Source organism: Schistocerca piceifrons, chromosome 2, assembly GCF_021461385.2.
Source record: "Schistocerca piceifrons isolate TAMUIC-IGC-003096 chromosome 2, iqSchPice1.1, whole genome shotgun sequence".
NCBI lineage: Eukaryota > Metazoa > Arthropoda > Insecta > Orthoptera > Acrididae > Schistocerca > Schistocerca piceifrons.
The window spans coordinates 618,132,363-618,153,528 of NC_060139.1; the positions used below are offsets into that span (position 1 = coordinate 618,132,363).

General features: G+C 43.2%; 1 protein-coding gene across 1 annotated transcript in view; it reads left to right on the top strand.

Moving 5' to 3' along the window:
• Nucleotides 1-1,506: 1,506 nt before the first annotated feature.
• Nucleotides 1,507-21,166, top strand: part of LOC124775673 (collagenase-like) — a 59,705-nt gene continuing 40,045 nt past the window's right edge. Inside the window, exons 1-2 of the mRNA XM_047250500.1 lie at nucleotides 1,507-1,554; nucleotides 11,459-11,558. Coding sequence (XP_047106456.1) covers nucleotides 1,507-1,554; nucleotides 11,459-11,558 — 148 coding nt within the window. The remainder of the gene's footprint in view (nucleotides 1,555-11,458; nucleotides 11,559-21,166) is intronic.

Here is a 21,166-nt window from a genome sequence, read left to right on the forward strand (position 1 = left end):
CTTGTGTTGACATGCGACTCATTGCTCTACAGTACTAGCATCAAGCACATCAGTACGTAGCATCAGCAGGTTAATGTTCATCACGAACATGGTTTTGCAGTCAGTGCAATGTTTACAAATGCGGAGTTGGCAGATGCCCATTTGATGTATGGATTAGCCGTGGCGCGGTACGTTTGTATCGAGACAGATTTCCAGAACGAAGGTGTCCCGACAGCAAGATGTTCGAAGCAATTGATCGGCGTCTTAGGGAACACGGAACATTCCAGCCTATGACTCGCGACCGGAGAAGACCTAGAACGACGAGGACACCTGCAATGGACGAGGTAATTCTTCGTGCAGTTGACGATGACCCTAATGTCAGCGTCAGAGAAGTTGCTGCTGTACAAGGTAACGTTGACGACGTCACTGTATGGAGAGTGCTACGGGAGAACCAGTTGTTTCCGTACCATGTACGGCGTGTGCAGGCAATATCAGCAGCTGATTGGCCTCCACGGGTACACTTCTGCGAATGGTTCATTCAACAATGTGTCAATCCTCATTTCCGTGAAAATGTTCTCTTTACGGATGAGGCTTCATTCCAACGCGATCAAATTGTAAATTTTCGCAATCAACATGTGTGGGCTGACGAGAATCCGCACGCAATTGTGCAATCACGTCATCAACACAGATTTTCTGTGAACGTTTGTGCAGGCATTGTTGGTGATGTTTTGATTGGGCCCCATGTTCTTCCACCTACGCTCAATGGAGCACGTTATCATCATTTCATACGGGATACTCTACCTGTGCTGCTAGAACATGTGCCATTCCATTTCAGTCGAAGTGTTTGTACGCTTCTCAACAACAAATTCGGTGACCGATGGATTGGTAGAGGCGGACCAATTCCATGGCCTCCACGCTCTCCTGACCTCAACCCTCTTGACTTTTATTTATGGGGGTATTTGAAAGCTCTTGTCTGCGCAACCCCGGTACCAAATGCAGAGACTCTTCGTGCTCGTATTGTGGACGGCTGTGATACAATACGCCATTCTCCAGGGCTCTATCAGCGCATCAGGGATTCCAAGCGACGGAGGGTGGATGCATGTATCCTCGCTAACGGAGGACATTTTGAACATTTCGTGTAACAAAGTGTTTGAAGTCCCGCTGGTACGTTCTGTTGCTGTGTGTTTCCATTCCATGATTAATGTCATTTGAAGAGAAGTAATAAAATGAGCTCTAACATGGAAAGTAAGCGTTTCCGGACACATGTCCACATAACATATTTTCTTTCTTTGTGTGTGAGGAATGTTTCCTGAAAGTTTGGCCGTACCTTTTTGTAACACCCTGTATAGTAATTTATCGACCTTAATCTTGAATTGTGTAAGTGACGTATTACCTAGCAGATGTGAGGCACTTTATCACTGGTACTCCAAACTGTACAAAGTCTTCCCGATAAGTGTTCTAAGGAACGTCTACTTGACCGACTGTATAAATAGACGCCGAAAAGCTAACCTGTCATTTCATTTCAAGATGAAACTTGTGCTTGCTTGTCTCCTACTCGCAGCGACGGCCGTCCAGGTGAGTCACCACATGACGAACTTGTCTCTTGTTAACGAGATAGAAAATTGTACAGAATTCTAGAACACGTTTCGTCCTAAAATATTACTGTCCCTTAGGCTGTATGACTGTGCTATCAAAACCAGCTTAGATTACTCCTCGTTGTGACATCACGAGCGTACCTGATGGTGCCTCCTCGTCCTAAACAGCATACAAGTATCTACCGTTCCAAAAAGCTTCAATCCAGTCGCCTACATGAAGGGACATTGCGAAAGTGCATGCTTTAGTTACTAAACCACAGAGTGCCACAAGATTTAAAACCTTTCGAAGACCGAGAAGCACTGCTGGCATCTATCCACAGTTATCTGTAGGCTTCGGGTTATCTGTAGGCTTCGGTATCTCTTGAACGAAGAGACTGATAAGTGTCTCAAGGTTGTTGAAAAAACATTGCTGTGAAATGTAAAAAAGTTTGTAGAAATGTTATTGTTATAGGCAGTAAGTCGCAACTGACCGTAAATGCCGGCCGCAGTGTCAGAGCGGTTCTAGGCGATCCAGTTTGGAACCGCGCGACCGCTACGGTCGCAGGTTCGAATCCTGCCTCGGGCATGGATGTGTGTGATGTCCTTAGGTTAGTTAAGTTTAAGTAGTTCTAAGTTCTAGGGGACTGATGACCTCAGCTGTTAAGTCCCATAGTGCTCAGAGCCATTTGAACCATTTTTTGACCGTAAATATAACAAAATGCGAAGAAAGAGAGTAAACATCATCGAATCATTTGAGTACAATAATAAAACGACAGAGCCAGTGACAGTGAGCAATGCTCATTTAATGCTACAACACTAGTTAACAGAGGTAAGTTACAGCCGAGCGTACGGAAAAGGCATGCCACGACATCTGTCTGATCCTGCATGAATTCTGTCAGAGTAGACATCCGTCGCAAATGGTCTCAGTAGTTTGACATTAATTAAGTTCATATAGAAGAAAAATACACATGGACAGCTTCAGTATTGGTAGATGTGACGAACAGTTTCCTTCTTCAAACAAAATTATTCCAATGCTCAAAATATAAATGTCAAATATAGCCTACGTTCGGTTGTTAAAAATACTTTCGTCTTCATTTTGCTTCCGTGTATCCGAATACCACATTAGAGAAATTCCAAACTACTAACAGGCTGAATTTGGGGATTACATCCCTCCAGTATTCTTCACACCTATAAAATCTTGATCCGAGCCATCCTCTGTTATGCCAGGGTTGCGTGGATATCCGCCCCACCCAAGTTCTGTAAGTCCCTCCAGATCCTCGAACGCTGTGCACTCCGTCTCGCTTTCTGCATCCGTTTACCTTCCTCTACGTGGATCCTCTACCATCTAATCAAATTCCCACCTCTCCTTACTCACATCAAGCACCTCTGCATTTCTTACACTATCTGCAAACTAGATTCCAATCATCACCAACCCTTGTATGCTGCCGTGCCTACACAAACACGTCCCTCTATCCTCACATTTACACCCACACACACACACCATATCCTATGTCAACGCAACTTAACCAACTCCCTCTCCCAGACAATGAGATCCGACAGGGTATTTATTTCTCCTACCAACTTGAACAATTCCCCATCTATCCCACGCCACGTCAGGGCTCCTCTCTCCTTTTCCCCCCTACACCCACCTGTGTCCCTTTCTTCTTGTGCTATTAGCTTTCCTACACACCATTACTCCTCCTCATCCTCTGTTCTCCCACTGTCTGCTTCCCACTATCCGCTTTCCCTTCTACATATCATCCCCATAGTTCCCCCCCCCCCCCTAACAGACCACTGTCTCTTTACCCCCCCCCCCCTTTCCCGCCTCTGCCCCCCGACTTCTCTCCTGAACCTCTATGGAACATACTCTCTCCTCCCTGGATACTGTTTCACGTAGCGCAACTCCTTCAGACGTTAGGTGAAAGTGGAATGCTCCACTGTTTTTTTCGTAGAAGAATTTCACGTCATCGCAATGGTGGTCTTAAATTGTACATGTTTTTCGGCGTTTTAGCTGTCCGTCATTAATCTTTTTAACTAAAAACGTAAACAGTCCTCACACTTTTATCATTCTGTCATCTTTGTTATTTTTTTATGAATACTCTCGGCTGAAAAGCGGAGTATTGTATCTTTGACAGGCCACCTCCCGCCCGTAGGAGGATGAAATAACAGTAAAGAAAAAAAGAAAGATAGTAATCTTATTAATATGAAACACTTGAAATCATTGGAAAGCATGCTTAAACATAAATGAAATGACTAAGTGCCCCAGTGTTGCCAAACCTCTGCTCGATTATAGTTATCTGCCAGTATTGTCGACAGCCTTTTGCACTCCGGGAATGAAAGCTGTAACCAGTGCTACCAGGTGTCATGGATCCTCCTTCGCCGGATGAAGTATACAGGTTCCTTTTGGAAGGAACCATTTCGAATTCGCCCTTTACCGTTTTAGGTAGCAAAAAACCTAAAAATGGATGACCAAACGGTTTCAAATCTCACTCTTGCCAAAAGCGAATCCCGTGCGTGAACCATGGTACATCGGTTCCTGCTAAATTTTGTTATGTTACATATCCAGCTTTAGTATCAAAATCATTGATTATATCAGTTGTGGCATAAAACAACCACACGAAAGAGTTACAGAAAGCGGAACGAAACCATGAACGGATGGAAAAACTACTTCATAGTGGATACAATATGTTTTTTTTTGTCGATTTCAAGTCATTGACTTACTACTGTACATCCCGTTGGTTGTATTGTGTTTGTCATTTTGGTTTTTTTAATTACGTCTGTCTGTATGTTACAATTCTCACATTGTTATATGATATTTGTATTTCTGTTCTTTGACTATTGTTGTACTTATTGTATGATGTACGGTGTTTGCCCTTTAATGTTTTGTCATAATGTTGCTGTATAGTGCTGTTTATAATTCTGATCCAATGTCAGTGTCATCACTGCCGTTGACTGGCTGGTGTTTGTCTAATTGCGCTTTTATTTTACTGTAACAGTCTGTTTATGTGTTAACTTCGTAATTTTGTGTTATTCTCCTATTTGGCAATTATGTTTCTTTGGCACTTTATAACCGTTTTAGCTGTATGGTCGTTATAACCCAAAGCCAAAATAAAGAAATTAAAAAAATTATTCCCGTATGGTACAAGTTCACTCGTTTAATCTTCTAAGGTTAGCAGTGTAGTGCTGTCCACTAATAAAAACTACATGCCAAAATAAAATGTTCCACTAACGGCTAGAAGTAATACGTTATGTGTGTTCACTACAAATGGAGAAAAGATACGTAAATAGTTATCTAAAACGTAACATTCATAAAACTATCTCATCGACTGTAGGAGTATGTAGTTTAACTTGAAGAATACTGTACGTTTCATATTCAAAAGAAATCTTCGAGCATCCGCAGTTATTTCAGTTAAACGAAGCAGTTATCCACTACACGACTCCATTACCAATTATCACCTTATCACATTCTCTCACATTTAGTTTTTGGCGAGTTCAACTTCAAATACATGTCACTAAGAAAATTTGGTAGCATGTTGTCAAAACCTTAGAGTTGGCGCGGTTCTTACGGTCAAAAATCGTGTTAAAGAAAAGCACTGTATGCAATAACGGAACTGAAACAACGATTCATGCTTGAAATAAAAAATAAATGGGTGTCAGCGTTGCATGGAAAATTTTATATTGTTGCCGATAAGTCGAAGTTTGTTTTAGAACGATTGATACTATATCTAGTAACATAAAATACGATGAACAGCAACTCAAGCAACAACTGCAAAATACACATCACAGTGTTGAACCCTCGATTAACATAACACAGATAAGCCAACAGAAGTCGAAACAATCCCGAAGAGGAAAAACAAGAGATACTGCAACATGGACATAAATATTTCGATACGAAATGAAAATAATGCAGTAGTTAACTTACAAGGGTAAATAAATTGCTTAACGCAATAATACCAAAATTATGTATATTTTCATTGTTCACTGCGCTCTGGTGATTCTGCTGTGAAATACGCTTTTAATATGTGATAGACTACAATAAGGATTAAGATACGATGGCGTGTCAGATAGCGACAGCTTGAAAAGTTCATAGCTTTGCCCAGAAAGAATGGAGTCTTAGTTTTTAAAGTACTGCTGAAACCTCCCTTTTCCTAATGGCCTACTGGATTTCGATATGATCGCGTATGCCTAATGAAATCTTACAATGAGTAAGGCTATCGTTCTCGAAGGAAAGTAATACCTGTACAACAGACACTTCTGAAGGAAGAATCTGATCTAAACCTAATCTAAATACTGAAGATAATTTTGAAATGGATAGAATATAGTGCAATTGCTCAAGAACCACACAGACTGCAAAAGGGTATCGCGTAATGTTTAATACACAGAAAATACTGCTAATACAAGAAAACTAATTAGCTAAAAAGGGATAACTAAACGGTCGCCAGCCAACTAGGGCAATGAATCTCCAGAATGTTAAGAAAGGTAATGGCAAAGAAATTTAAGCAAATAATCACTAGCGTGGCAACAGAAGGTTCTAAAGTTTTTCCACAACACAGCAGTTCATGAGAAAATAAATGAATCATAAAGTACTGAGTTTGCAGTTTCTTATTCTGAAATATTAAATTTTGAAAACAAAGTTAGATGAAGTTACTGGTTAAACAAATGACTGGCTTAACTTGAACTTCGTTATGAAAAAATTATCTTCAGTAGCCTCAGTGTAACGTAAAGCAAAACTTAGAAAAAGGCAAGCTGTTTACTTTTGATTACTGAAATATTAAGCTAAATCAGAATAAATGAAATTTCGTACCCTTAATTTGTGCTGTATCTTTAGTTATTAGTTTTGCCAGTGAAAATTTACGTTACTTCAAGTGAGTGAAGTTAATACTCAAAATTGTAAATTAGTTAAGGCCCTGTTATGCAATACAAGACTGAACAGTTACTGAGGCAGAAAATTTAGACTGAAATTGGTCATTAGCAAACAAACAAAACTTGCAATAAATAGTTAATCAATTTTCATATTTTTACGACACTCAGTGACTGCGTGGAAAGGAAGGGACCCCGGTCGATAATAATGTCTGAGGACAGTGACAAAACAGGAACCCTACAAGTTTTAACTATTGCAGGTTACTATTCAAGTTAGGCACACTTTGTGAAAGAAATTCCACTGGGTAATGCCTCTACAGTGTTAGTTATATTTCGCCACTTTACAGTCTTACAATGTTGTAGATGTGCGTTGACGAAGAATCTACCTGACGACAATGCTGAGCGGCCACTGTTGCTGCTGTTGGTTGAGAACCACGCGTCGTCTCCAGAGCCACGGGTAATTATGGGACAGGCAGTAGTTAGAACTGGAGCTTCCTCCACCTGTCCACTGCTACCCAGCTAACAATGCTCGCGGTTTAACGAATTAGGTGCACCTACACTGTTGCGATCATAGCCGCACACCGCGTCCGCGGAAGCGCGCCACAGAAACTTCCGCACTCTTTCATGACTCAAACTGGTAAGCTTGCTCTCTGCTCGCAGCGAAACAGAGTCCATACGCAAATATGAACAATGGCACAGCTACTGCCATCTCATCGTTGCTATCGATACATTGGCTATTGCCCAGCAATTTACAATATTTACATTACAATTACAATGCTTTATATATATTCACCAATAAATACACTATTACGTCCATTACATAATAACTATAGTGTGTGTAACAAATCCTACAGTTGCGTAAGAAGTACAAGTTATCGACGGATATTACACGCCTACAAATTTTGAAAAAAATGGTGCAAAAGGTACTTTATCTGCATTTCTGGTGTTACACAGCTTTATTCGACGTATCCTCCCGCCGGCATCCCCCAAATCGATGCATTGTTACAGTGTTAATGCCTCTCTCAAAGTCTATTAAAAAATAAATGTGTGGCACGATCATACCTGTTCTCAGCAGCACGTTTGGCGTCTTCAGTGTTGTCAGAATGACGACCCTTCGATGTTTCTTCAGGCTAGGAAACAGATGGTAGTACAAAGGAGTCAGGTCAGGTGAACAGAGAAGGTGGTCGACCTATTAGGAACCCAGAATCTCGGTTTGTCCGTCACAATTTCCGATGTGCGCGAGGAGCACTCTATTGCAAGAAAAAGATCAAACGAAGATTTCCTTGCCATTTCCTCTTAATTGCCTCCTTTGTCTGGTCCCTGGTTACTCTACTTTCTTGGAGCGAGTAGTCCGTTGTCCGAATACCTAATTTTTCCCAGAAAACTGACGCGACGACCTTTTTGGCCTGAATATATTTTTTCTATGCTGTTCTGCAGCTATTCATTGTACAAAATGCATTGTAATGATAGCCCACCCCAGCTCCTTTTTTGTATATGGTTTTTATTTATAGCTGTCCGCCTCCGTCGCTGAGTGGTCAACGCTACTGACTGGCACGTGGGGGCCTTGGTTTGATTCTCGGTCGGGTCGGAGATTTTACCCGCTTACGAACTGGATGTTGTGTTGTGCACATCATTATTTCACTATCATCGACGCTCAAGTCGCCAAACTGCTGTTAAATAATATTTGCCCTAGGCGGCCGAACAACCCCAGCCGGGGTCTCCCGGCCAATAATGTGCGTTGTTTAGCACTGGCAACGGCCTTGCCGCAGTGGACACACCGATTCCCGTTAGATCACAGAAGTTAAGCGATGTTGGGCGTGGCCGGCACTTGGATGGGTGACCATCCAAGCCGCCATGCGCTGTTGCCATTTTTCGGAGCGCACTCAGACTCCTGATGCCAATTGAGGAGCTACTCGACCGAATAATAGCGGCCCCGGTCAAAGGAAACCATCATGACGACGGTGAGAGGGATGTGCTGACCACACGCCCCTCCTATCCGCATCCTCAGTTGAGGATCACACAGCGGTCGGACGGTACCGATGGGCCACTTACGGCGTGCAGACGGAGTGCTTCATTTAACACTACCGGTCTCGAGCATGGCTCATTTTCAAGCGGTACGCAGCAAGACCGCAAATGCTATTTTTCGGATAAGATGTACTTTTGTTTTATGATCAGGGGCGAGCAACATGTATTCGTCTGAGGACGTTGCTGCAGCGTATATGAAGTGTAGCGGAATTAAGCACCGAAAAGTAGGTAAGGAGTTAGTGTGGCGTTAGTGTCTTTATGTCGAGCGTGCGGTAAATACGGAAACGTCAACTACGGCGACGTTATTATCAAATGTGGCCAAACAGGACGAACATGGTGTTATTCTTTCCTTGGGTGACGAAGGGGAAACACCAGTAGGCATCCATCGGAGAATGACGAACACGTATGGAGCAGTAAGTCTATCGAAACCATCATTATGGAACAGTGAGACAAATTCCTTGCTGATGGGGATTCAACGCAACACGTCGGTCGATCTGGGATGGATCAGGAATTACGCCTACTCAAGAGGAGGACACTCGAGCGCATGCCCTATAGTCCTGATCTCTCCCCATGCCATTATCAGGCTGAAGGTCCCTTTAAAAAGGCCTTGAAGGATCGACGAATCCTGTCGGACGGGGACGTGCAGCAGACGTTTACGGACTTCTTCACGCAGCAGGACACGGCGTCTTATCAAATAAGTATCTTCAACATGGTGCGACGGTGGGATGATTGCGTCAGTGCTCACGGCGATTTTGCCTGATTGGTTTACCGATTCTGCTCTTTTGTACTACGAACGGAAACTTTCTAATAGTCCCTTACATATTTGTACATGGTCCTTATATTATAACGGCCATATACAAATATAAGATAGAAGTGCATCCTATTTGAAAAACAGCGTTTACGACTTATTTCGTATGGACCAGGACGATGACATAGAATGGCAAGATGAGTAAAGTTAAATAAAAACGTTAAAAATTTTATTGAGCTCGTATCAATATAAAATCCGAGTGAACTAAGAAATGAGAACAAAACGAAAGAAAACACTCTCCAAGCTTAAGTGGAAAGCGGTGCAAAGATAGGAATGCGATCACGAGCATGTGTAACATTACACGTGAATAGGCAATGCAACGAACCAACATAAACACCAGAGTAAGTAAATCGCTGTGTAGGGACTCGAGAGGTCTAAGAAAGCGCCGAGTGGCGGCGCTAGGAGCGGAATAGAACTACATAGACATACGTTTAATAAAATAGAGGGGGAAGCGGTTAAAATAAATACAGATAACATCATAAAAAATAAACAGGTTGGATTTTGGACAGCCAGTGGTAATGATACAGGTAAAACTAAAACTAGGTATAATACTTAAAAAGGAAGGGTAATATAGAAAAGTGGAGTATATGAATGTACACTAAAGCACCAAAGAAACTGACATAGGCAAGTGTATTCAAATACAGAGATCGTGTGTAAACAGGCAGAACATGGCGCTGCGGTCGGCAACGCTTAAATAAGACAAGTATTTGGAGCAGTTGTTAGATCGCTTGTTGCTGCTACAGCGGCTGGTTATCAAGATCTAAGTGAGTTTCAACGTGTGTTATAGTAGGCGCTAGAGCGATGCGATACAGCATCTCAGAGGTAGCAATGAAGTGGGAATTTTCCCGTACGACCATTTCCGTAAATATCAGGAATCCGGTAAAACATTAAACCTCTGACACCGCTGTGGCCGGAAAAAGACCTTGCAAGAACGGGACCAACGACAACTAAGGAGAATCGTTCAACTCATTCAACGTGACAGAAGTGCAACTCTTATACAAATTGCTAAAGATTTCAGTGCTGGGCAGTCAACAAGTGTCAGCGTGCGAACCATTCACCGAAACATCGTCGATATGGGCTTTCGGAGCCTAAGGTCCACTCGTGCGTCCTTGATGACCGCACAACACACTACTTTACGCCTCGCCTGGGCTCGTCAACACCGACATTGGACTATTGATGACTCTAAACATGTAGCCTGGGCGGATGAGTCTCATTTCAAACTGTATCGAGCGGATGGACGTGTACGGGTATGGAGACTACAACATGAATCCATGGATCTTGCATATCAGTAGAGAACTGTCTAAGATGGTGCGGCTCTGTAATGGTGTGGGGCGTGTGCATTTGGAGTGATGTGTGACCCCCGATACGTCTGGATACGACTCTGACAGGTGACACGTATGTAAGCATTCTACCTGATCACCTGCATCCATTCATGTCCAGTGTGCTTTCCGACGGACTTGGACAATTCCACATGTCCAGAATTGCTACAGCGTGGCTCCAGGAAGACTCTTCCGAGTTTAAACACTTCGCTGGCCACCAAACTCCCCTGATATGAACATTATTGAGCGTAGCTGGAATGCCTTGCAACGTGCTGTTCAGAAGAGATCTCTCTCCCCCCCCCCCCCCCCTCCCCTCGTACTGTTACGGGTTTGAGGCAGCCCTGCAGGACTGGTGATGTCAATTCCCTCCAGCACTACTTCAGATATTAGTCGAGTGCATGTCACGTCCTGTTGTGGCACTTCTCTGTGCTCGCGAGGGCTACATGGTATTAGGCAGGTGTACCAGTTTCTTTGGCCTTCAGTGTATAGTAAGAGTATAATAAAGTAAGCAAAATTAAATGCTCAGCATAAGAAAACCATTGAATAGTGAATTTAAAATTTTAGAGACGAAAGGAAGGTGTTACCGGGAAAAAATGAAGACGGGAAGGAGGAGGGAGGGGGGAGGAGAAGGGAAATAAGGAATGGAGGGAAGTGAGTAATTTGCTATTAAACACCAAAAACGCAGTTCACCTGCAAAAAGTAGCAGACTTAGTATTTAAAATTAGAGCACGATCGTAGTGTTTGTTGGAATGTCGTTTGAATTGAAGCAAGTTCTCTATAATTATCAATATTGAACGGCATAGATACCTTCATTCATTCACTATATGACGCAGTGATTTCGTGTTGTGTACGTATACCTCAACCGCAAGCTGCATAATTACGTGTCTGTGCAGGACGGCCACGGCAGATATGCTCGCCGCCTGCCCGCTTCCGTGGGCAGTGGAGCGCGGGCGGTCAGGCCGATACACTACGTGAAGATGGACAACGAGAAAGGTGAGTGTCCTGGCTGGCAGCAGCAACTCCTCGTCATGCCACAGGTGTGGGAAACTGTACTATAATAGGAAAAAGTAACGTAAAGTCGCACGACATAGTTCGCTGGGAGACTTCAAGGGATAAGTTCAGCCAGCAAGTCGGAAAGGGTTGACTTCCGACGCACATGTGGCCCCTTTCTTGCGGATACACTATGTGGTCAAAAGTATCCGGACACCTGGCTGATAATGTTGGAATTCAGTATGATGTTGGCCCACCCTTAGACTTGATGACAGCTTCCAATCTCGCAGGCATAGGTCCAATCAAGTGGTGGAAGATTTCTTGGGGAATGGCAGCCCATTCTTCACGGAGTGCTGCACTGAGGAGACGTATCGATGTCGGCCGGTGAGGCCTGGCACGAAGTCGACGTTCCAAAACATTCCAAAGGTGTTTTATAGGATTCAGGTCGGGACTCTGTGCAGGCCAGTCCATTACAGGGATGTTATCGTCGTGTAACCACTCCGCCGCAGGCCGTCCGTTATGAACAGGTGCTCTATCGTGTTGAAAGATGCAATCGTCATCCCCGAATTGCTCTTCAGCAGTGGGAAGCAAGATGGTGCTCAAAACATCAATGTAAGTGAGAAAAAGTTTAGGAAATGTTACCAATTACGTTCAAAGTTTATTGGAAACCGCTAAGTGCTTTCATTAACAAACACTGGGTGGATGTAGTAGTCTGAGTAGTTTCCGTTCCGATTTGAGCAAAAGCTAGTTTTTCACGCATTTAGATGACGCCATATCTCGTGAATTATGTGTCGTACAATGATATAACTTTGCTGGTACGGTACATTCAGCGGTACTATCTGCAAAATGAGTTGCGAACAGAGTTAGTAGTAAAGTAAAAAATTAAAAACTTCTTACGTGTAACGAAGTTTTATTGCATGAACAGCAAAAATGTACGATAAACTTTATTCGTTTCACCATTTTGGGGGGAATGTCAGCGAGAAAAAGATTCGTATAAAGTTTGTTGGAATTCCCTAAGTCTTCTCACTCTGGAATACTCGGCGAGTAAAGTCCATGTATTTGCGCGCCATCTGTTACGCTGCTTCGAGACATATACGCACTTTCTAGCTGTTATACTTGTCTTAGGTACTGTGTTAGATCTTTAACAAAAGATTCTACGTCTTAATGAGTAGTTTACGAAAGCATTTTTCGTTTTTAAAGTCGATCAGTACTTGTATAAAAATGAACATGAACAGTCACAACAGCAAGAAACTCCTTTTTTTATGAGGTTACCGGTTTCGGTTTGTTTCAGACCATCTTCAGACCTGCCACCATGATAGTAGCCGGTGGCGGTGAAAAGAGCAGGCGTTATGTTCCACGAACGCCCCAAGTGCATGAAGATAGCGTTCGTGGAGACATAGCGCTTTCTCCTTCTACCGCCACCTTCTACCATCATCGTGGCAAGTCTGAAGTTGGTGTGAAACGGACCGAGACCGGTAACCTCACAAAAAAAGAAGTTTCTTGCTGTTGTGACTGTTGATGTTCATTTTTACGCAATAAAAAAATCGCTGTTCTCCAAGAGGATAGTTCTCAAAAATTGCCAATAATTATATGAAATACTGAAAATCATATTTTTTGTGGCCCCCTGGAAACCATTAGATAGGCAACCTGCAACTGGCTCCCTGAGCCGTGAACCGGTTTAACTGTTTAGTACTATAGATTTCGCACTTACGTTTACACTGCTCTTGTTATCAATGTGTAACCTCTTGCTGAAGTTGGCTACGTAATGTCACGAAGTCGGCACTAGACGCTTGGTTTGTTGGGAGAAGTCAACAGATGTCTTAAGACAGGAAAAGAAAGTCTGTAGTTTTTGAGTCATAGACCGACGAAAACTAGGCGAGTCACTGCCACGAGAAGCATAGCGTATAGAAATTAAGATCGACGCCATGTCGATGGTCGAAAACGTATTAGCGTGGTAAGGAGCGAACGATACGTCTTGCATGTAACTTTACATCAGATCAGTACCGACGAACAAAGACAAAAGTGTCTCAAACATAACAGACACAATCAGATTACCGATTCAAAGTCCAGGTTCAAGTTGTATTTGAGAATCGGAGTACGGAGGTTCGAATGACAAGCTACGTACCACTCCTTTAGCTGCAGGAAGCCATATTCATCCCGTAGCATGCCAGCGGCCATCCCCACATGATGTTTTCGAAGTACGACTGTTAATATTTTTAAAAATATCGGGAATATGATATATCGATATGTAAAGGACGTCACTATCGGCCCCCGATATATCGAAAAAATAATCTATATACCAGAGTCGATGGAAAATATATCGACGTATCGGCCAATAAAAATATCGGCTGCACGTTGAAAATATACTGCCGGTTTTAGAGCTGTACATTTAGGTACTGATTTATTATTAGATGTTCTGACCGTCAACAAGCTAGCATCCTGCTTATCTCCACTGGAGCAAGAATTCAAAGGAAAACGATGCTGGTTCACGCTTGGCGACATTCACTTTGCTAATAATGGCAACTGCATGTAAGTGGCACAATAAAAGGTGTTCGATAAGTATATCGTTCCGCTTCGTCACAAATCGAATTTGTTCGGAACACATCATGTCGACTTCTCTGTGTTTCCGTTTCTGCGAACGCCAGGACTTAGCAGTGGTAGTGTTAAAATTGTGTGGTGAAGTTAAACGATGCAGTTTCCGTTGGTAGCGCCGAGCGTCGATTACGTCAGTATTTTCCCTTGCACGTATCTGCCACCAGCAAAGACCAGTCCTGTCATTTGGATTTTTATTTATCATTTTCAGCAACTGTTTTGAAGGATACTGATCTGAAGAAGCAGAACACTAATTGCATTAAAAATTGTTTCAAGATTTTAAACATGGCTGGAACAGCAACTGTTGAAATTCTTCAAGTTCATACCCGTGGTCTAGGGGTAGCGTCTTTGATTCATAATCAGAATGTCTTCGGTCCCGGGTTCGATCCTCGCCACTGCCTAAATTTTGATAAATAGTCAGCATTGGCGGCCGAAGACTTCCGGCATAAGAAGTCAGCCTCATTCTGCCAACGGCCTTGTCAAAGAGGGCGGAGGAGCGGATAGAGGTTCAGGGCACTCTCTTGTCCTAGGGGTGGGAAATTGCCCCTAAAGGCGGAAGAATCAGCAATGATCAACGACATGAGGATGCAGAAGGTAATGGAAACCACTGCATTAAAGACACGTAACGTGTATCCACAGGACATGTGGCCTGCAATTGAAGAAGTGTCATGATGATCTCTCCATTGGCAAAAGATTCCGGAATAGTCTCCCATTCGTATCTCCGGAAGGGGACTGCCAAGGGGGAGGTTACCATGAGAAGAAGATTGAATAATCAACGAAAGGATAACGTTCTACGAGTCGGGGCGTGGAATGTCAGATGCTTGAACGTGGTAGGGAAACTAGAAAATCTGAAAAGGGAAATGCAAAGGCTCAATCTAGATATAGTAGGGGTCAGTGAAGTGAAGTGGAAGGAAGACGAGGATTTCTGGTCAGATGAGTATCGGGTAATATCAACAGCAGCAGAAAATGGTATAACAGGTGAAGTATTTGTTATGAATAGGAAGGTAGGGCAGAGGGTGTGTTACTGTGAACAGTTCAGTGACCGGGTTGTTCTAATCAGAATCGACAGCAGACCAACACCAACAACGATAGTTCAGGTATACATGCCGACGTCGCAAGCTGAAGACGAACAGATAGAGAAAGTGTATGAGGATATTGAAAGAGTAATGCAGTATGTAAAGGGGGACGAAAATCTAATAGTCATGGGCGACTGGAATGCAGTTGTAGGGGAAGGAGTAGCAGAAAAGGTTACAGGAGAATATGGGCTTGGGACAAGGAATGAAAGAGGAGAAAGACTAATTGAGTTCTGTAACAAGTTTCAACTAGTAATAGCGAATACCCTGTTCAAGAATCACAAGAGAATGAGGTATACTTGGAAAAGGCCGGGAGATACGGGAAGATTTCAATTAGATTACATCATGGTCAGACAGAGATTCCGAAATCAGATACTGGATTGTAAGGCGTACCCAGGAGCAGATATAGACTCAGATCACAATATAGTAGTGATGAAGAGTAGGCTGAAGTTCAAGACATTAGTCAGGAAGAATCAATACGCAAAGAAGTGGGATACGGAAGTAATAAGGAATGACGAGATACGTTTGAAGTTCTCTAACGCTATAGATACAGCAATAAGGAATAGCGCAGTAGGCAGTACAGTTGAAGAGAAATGGACATATCTAAAAAGGGCCATCACAGAAGTTGGGAAGGAAAACATAGGTGCAAAAAGGGTAGCTGCGAAGAAACCATGGGTAACAGAAGAAATACTTCAGTTGATTGATGAAAGGAGGAAGTACAAACATGTTGCGGGAAAATCAGGAATACAGAAATACAAGTCGCTGAGGAATGAAATAAATAGGAAGTGCAGGGAAGCTAAGACGAAATGGCTGCAGAAAAAATGTGAACACATCGAAAAAGATATGACTGTCGGAAGGACAGACTCAGCATAAAGGAAAGTCAAAACAACCTTTGGTGACATTAAAAGCAACGATCGTAACATTAAGAGTGCAACGGGAATTCCACTGTTAAATGCAGAGGAGAGAGCAGATAGGTGGAAAGAATACATTGAAAGCCTCTGTGAGGGTGAAGATTTGTCTGATGTGATAGAAAAAGAAACAGGAATCGATTTAGAAGAGAGAGGGGATCCAGTATTAGAATCGGAATTTGAAAGAGCTTTGGAGGATTTACGGTCAAATAAGGCAGAAGGGATAGATAACATTCCATCAGAATTTCTAAAATCGTTGGGGGAAGTGGGAACAAAAAGAGTATTCACGTTGGTGTGTAGAATATATGAGTCTGGCGACATACCATTTGAATTTCGGAAAAGAATCATCCACACAATTCCGAAGACGGCAAGAGCTGACAAGTGCGAGAATTATCGCACAATCAGCTTAACAGCTCGAGCATCGAAGCTGCTTACAAGAATAATATACAGAAGAATGGAAAAGAAAACTGAGAATGCGCTAGGTGACGATCAGTTTGGCTTTAGGAAAAGTAAAGGGACGAGAGAGGTAATTCTGACGTTACGGCTAATAATGGAAGCAAGGCTAAAGAAAAATCAAGACACGATCATTGGATTTGTCGACCTGGAAAAAGCGTTCGACAATATAAAATGGTGCAAGCTGTTCGAGATTCTGAAAAACGTAGGGGTAAGCCACAGGGAGAGGCGGGTCATATACAATATGTACAACAACCAAGAGGGAATAATAAGAGTGGACGATCAAGAACGAAGTGTTCGTATTAAGGAGGGTGTAAGACAAGGCTGTAGCCTTTCGCCTCTACTCTTCAATCTGTACATCGAGGAAGCAATGATGGAAATAAAAGAAAGGTTCAGGAGTGGAATTAAAATACAGGGTGAAAGGATATCAATGATACGATTCGCTGATGACATTGCTATCCTGAGTGAAAGTGAAGAAGAATTAAATGATCTGCTGAATGGAATGAACAGTCTAATGAGTACACAGTATGGTTTGAGAGTAAATCGGAGAAAGACGAAGGTAATGAGAAGTAGTAGAAATGAGAACAGCGAGGAACTTAGCATCAGGATTGATGGTCACGAAGTCAATGAAGTTAAGGAATTCTGCTACCTAGGCAGTAAAATAACCAATGACGGACGGAGCAAGGAGGACATCAAAAGCAGACTCGCTATGGCAAAAAAGGCATTTCTGGCCGAGAGAAGTCTACTAATATCAAATACCGGCCTTAATTTGAGGAAGAAATTTCTGAGGATGTACGTCTGGAGTACAGCATTGTATGATAGTGAAACATGGACGGTGGGAAAACCGGAACAGAAGAGAATCGAAGCATTTGAGATGTGGTGCTATAGACGAATGTTGAAAATTAGGTGGACTGATAAGGTAATGAATGAGGAGGTTCTACGCAGAATCGAAGAGTAAAGGAATATGTGGAAAACACCAATAAGGAGAAGGGACAGGATGATAGGACATCTGATAAGACATGAGGGAATGACTTCCATGGTACTAGAGGGAGCTGTAGAGGGCAAAAACTGTAGAGGAAGACAGAGATTGGAATACGTCAAGCAAATAATTGAGGACGTAGGTTGCAAGTGCTACTCTGAGATGAAGAGGTTAGCACAGGAAAGGAATTCGTGGCGGGCCGCATCAAACCAGTCAGTAGACTGATGACAAAAAAATAGACTGATGACAGCCAACACAGTTGCAGGATAAAGATTTATTAATATTCTTGACCACGGTTTCGGTATATCTAAATATACCTTCATCAGGAGTAAAACACACTAAAATCACATCCTGCAATGGAGATTCATAAAACAATTGTGCCAAAGGCGTCGTCAGTAGTTAAAACATCATCTCTATTTATACAACATCACCTATGAATCTCCACTGCACTGATTTTAGTGTATTTTACATCTGATGAAGGTTTATTTAGATATACCGAAACCGTGGTTAATAATTTTAATAAATCTTTATCCTGCAACTATTTTGGCTGTCATCATTTACCGTAAAAATTGTTTTTTATCGCAACTAGAGTGCTGTTTCTTCACATCGGAAATCTTGTTATTCCATTCATCACCGCCAGCCTCCCAGTACAATCGGACTACTTCTTTCTGCCACCTAACCTTACTCCACACAGTCAAAGAGAAAGACTGGACGTGATGAAAACTCAAAAAGTAGTAAGACTTCTTGGCACAGTGAAAGTAAAATTATGTTCTACTGCAATTTCAGAAGAACATTTCCAAATATTTACAGAAAATTGCAAAAAATATATAATATAAAATAAAAAAATCGGGATTCGATTTTGCTGTTTCGAATCAATATATCCATATATCGCTGAAATGGATGTCGCTGACGTATATCGATAGATCTGGAAGAAGTGTCGATATATCGATATTCTATCAACAGCGCTAGTTCGAAGCTATCCCTCGAGTCGCAGCCGCCGAAAACAGAAATATGTGCCACACATAGTGCCGCAACTCTGTGTCGTATTCCGTACAGCTGGAGGGAGGGATATTGAACTTCACAGATGAATCCCATTTGCATGGAAGTTCGTTTATGTCAAGAGCAGGTAAATCTACTACAACTAAGTATTATTGTAATATTTTTATTACAGACTATTATCGTCGCGTTTGTCTTTACAATGTTAACCAATTTCGTTCATATTCCGATCGTCTTAAAATCCATTGTAGTTGCAAAACAGCCTGTCGTATTTAAGTGCTGTGTGCAGAATAAGAACGAAACCTGTTATAATTTTACGCAGAGACCAATGTGCCAATGGAATGCAACAAAAATATTCAAATAACCATCACACTTGTATCTACATGATGATTCTCGAGGCAAACTGGTATGGAGGAGAAACGGTAACCGTTATTGTAACAGTCCATAAGGGCGGAAACAGCCTGGTGCTAGTGGGGTTTCTAGTATGGAGTCTAATCACGTTAAGGTCGTGTTCGGAACTTGGTACTGCCCTCCATTCGGCGATTAAGAGAATTACAAGGTCTCTTCACGTATGACATATACGGCTCAAGACATTCTTGTCACAGGGCTATCAAACTGCGGAGATGTTCCACCCGCTGCTGCAAATAGAACAATATCTATAGGATTAATACTGGGCGATTCAGTGGGGTACTCTAGTTGCGACAGGGTTCCTGAATTTTCGACAAACCAGGAACATATGCATGGAGCCTTGTCAACATGTCTGTTGTCATCCTGGAAGGCTGTAGTAGTTAAGGCGACTACTGCAGTGGCCGTGAATCGGGACAGCAACTGACGAGGCAGTTGGCTGTCCAATAATTATGTGTGATTAATTTATTGCACAAAGCGTTACACCGGTCCGGAACATGAATGCTACTCGTCACATGAAACAGAGAAGCTGCGCATTATCCCTGGGTGGCGAAACAGCGTGATGACCTGCGTTCCTGCTGGACACATGGATACCAACAAAGCAATGTAATCCCTTGTCTCCGTTCTCACATATCTGGCGGCCTTGTTACGATGCGCGCTGCCTCCTGGGGCAGCCAGCTTCTTCCACAGTGTTGACATAGCCTTCTGGCTACGAAAGGGTAACTCTGCTTTGAGGCAGATACGTGACGATATACACTCAAGAGCAGCTGAATTACACACGTCTACTGAACAATGTGTAGTAACTCCTGTTATACTGATGACGGCAGCAACATGTCGTTTAATGGACTCTATGGTACGCTGAAAGCATTCACAGGCCTCGTGCTCCATAATACAGTACCGGAAAAATTAGTACACCTTTTTTAAATCTTTGCAGTTCACTCAAGATTTATTATTGCAACAGTGCTTATGGGGTATATGAAATGATTACATTTGCAGATCAACAGCACAAGCGGTTCTTAGGTACCAAGTATCGACCCAGGCCACAAGCGTCGCATCGGGACCATCCGACCGCCGTGTCATCCTCAGGTAAGGATGCGGATAGGAGGGGGGTGTGGTCAGCTCACCGCTCCCACGGTCGTTACGATGGTTTTCTTTGGCGGAGCCGCTACTATTCGGTTGAGTAGTTCCTCAATTGGCATCACGAGTCTGAGTGCACCCCGAAAAATGGCAACAGCGCATGGCGGCCTGGGTTGTCACCCATCCAAGTGCCGGCCAAGCCCGACAGCGCTTAACCTCGGTGATCTGACGGGAACCGGTGTATCCACTGCGGCAAGGCCATCGCGTCGTGCTGAAACATCTATTATTAGTATTTGCTGTAGCCTCCACGGCTGGCAATGTAGGCGTTGACTCTGGCATCCAGTCGATCGTACAGATGGCGGATACTGTCCTGGAATACGGTACTCCACTCGTGCTCGGCTTGTTCACGTAGTTTTGTAAAAGTTGTTGACTGAGTCGGACGAGTGTCTTCTCATCGCACCATGTCCCACACGTGCTCGGTTAGAGACAAGTCGGGTGATCGTGCTGGCCAGGCAAGTTGCTGTAGGTCTTGTGGAGCACGTTGAGTTTCACAGGCAGCGTGTGGGCGAGCATTATCCTGCAGGAACAACACATCACTTTCCTGTTGCAAGATGGTTCTAAGAACTATGGGACTTCACATCTGAGGTCATCAGTCACTTAGATTAGAACTACTTAGACCTAACTAACGTAAGGACATCACACACATCCATGCCCGAGGCAGGATTGGAACCTGCGATCGTAGCAGCAGCGCTGTTCCGGACTGAAGCGCCTAGAACCGCTCGGCCACATCCTGTTCCAAGAACGGCAGAAGAACGGGTCTAACAACATTCTGCACTTACCGAGCACTGGTTGGTGTCCCCTCCAGAAAAAACAAAGGTGAACGAGAGTTGTAGCTTATCGTACCCCAGACCATAACGTCAGTGTGTCTTGGACGAATGCACTCTATGAGACAGCGCTCACCATGTCTACGACGTATGCGCAAACCACCATCACTTGCGTGCAGGCAGGGTCAGCTTCATCGTTAAGACCACGGCGTGACATTCCAAGTGATCCTCTGACGGCACCAGTCGAGGCGTGCACGTCGATGCTGTGATGTGAGTAGAAGACGGGCTAAAGGTAGGCTTGCCG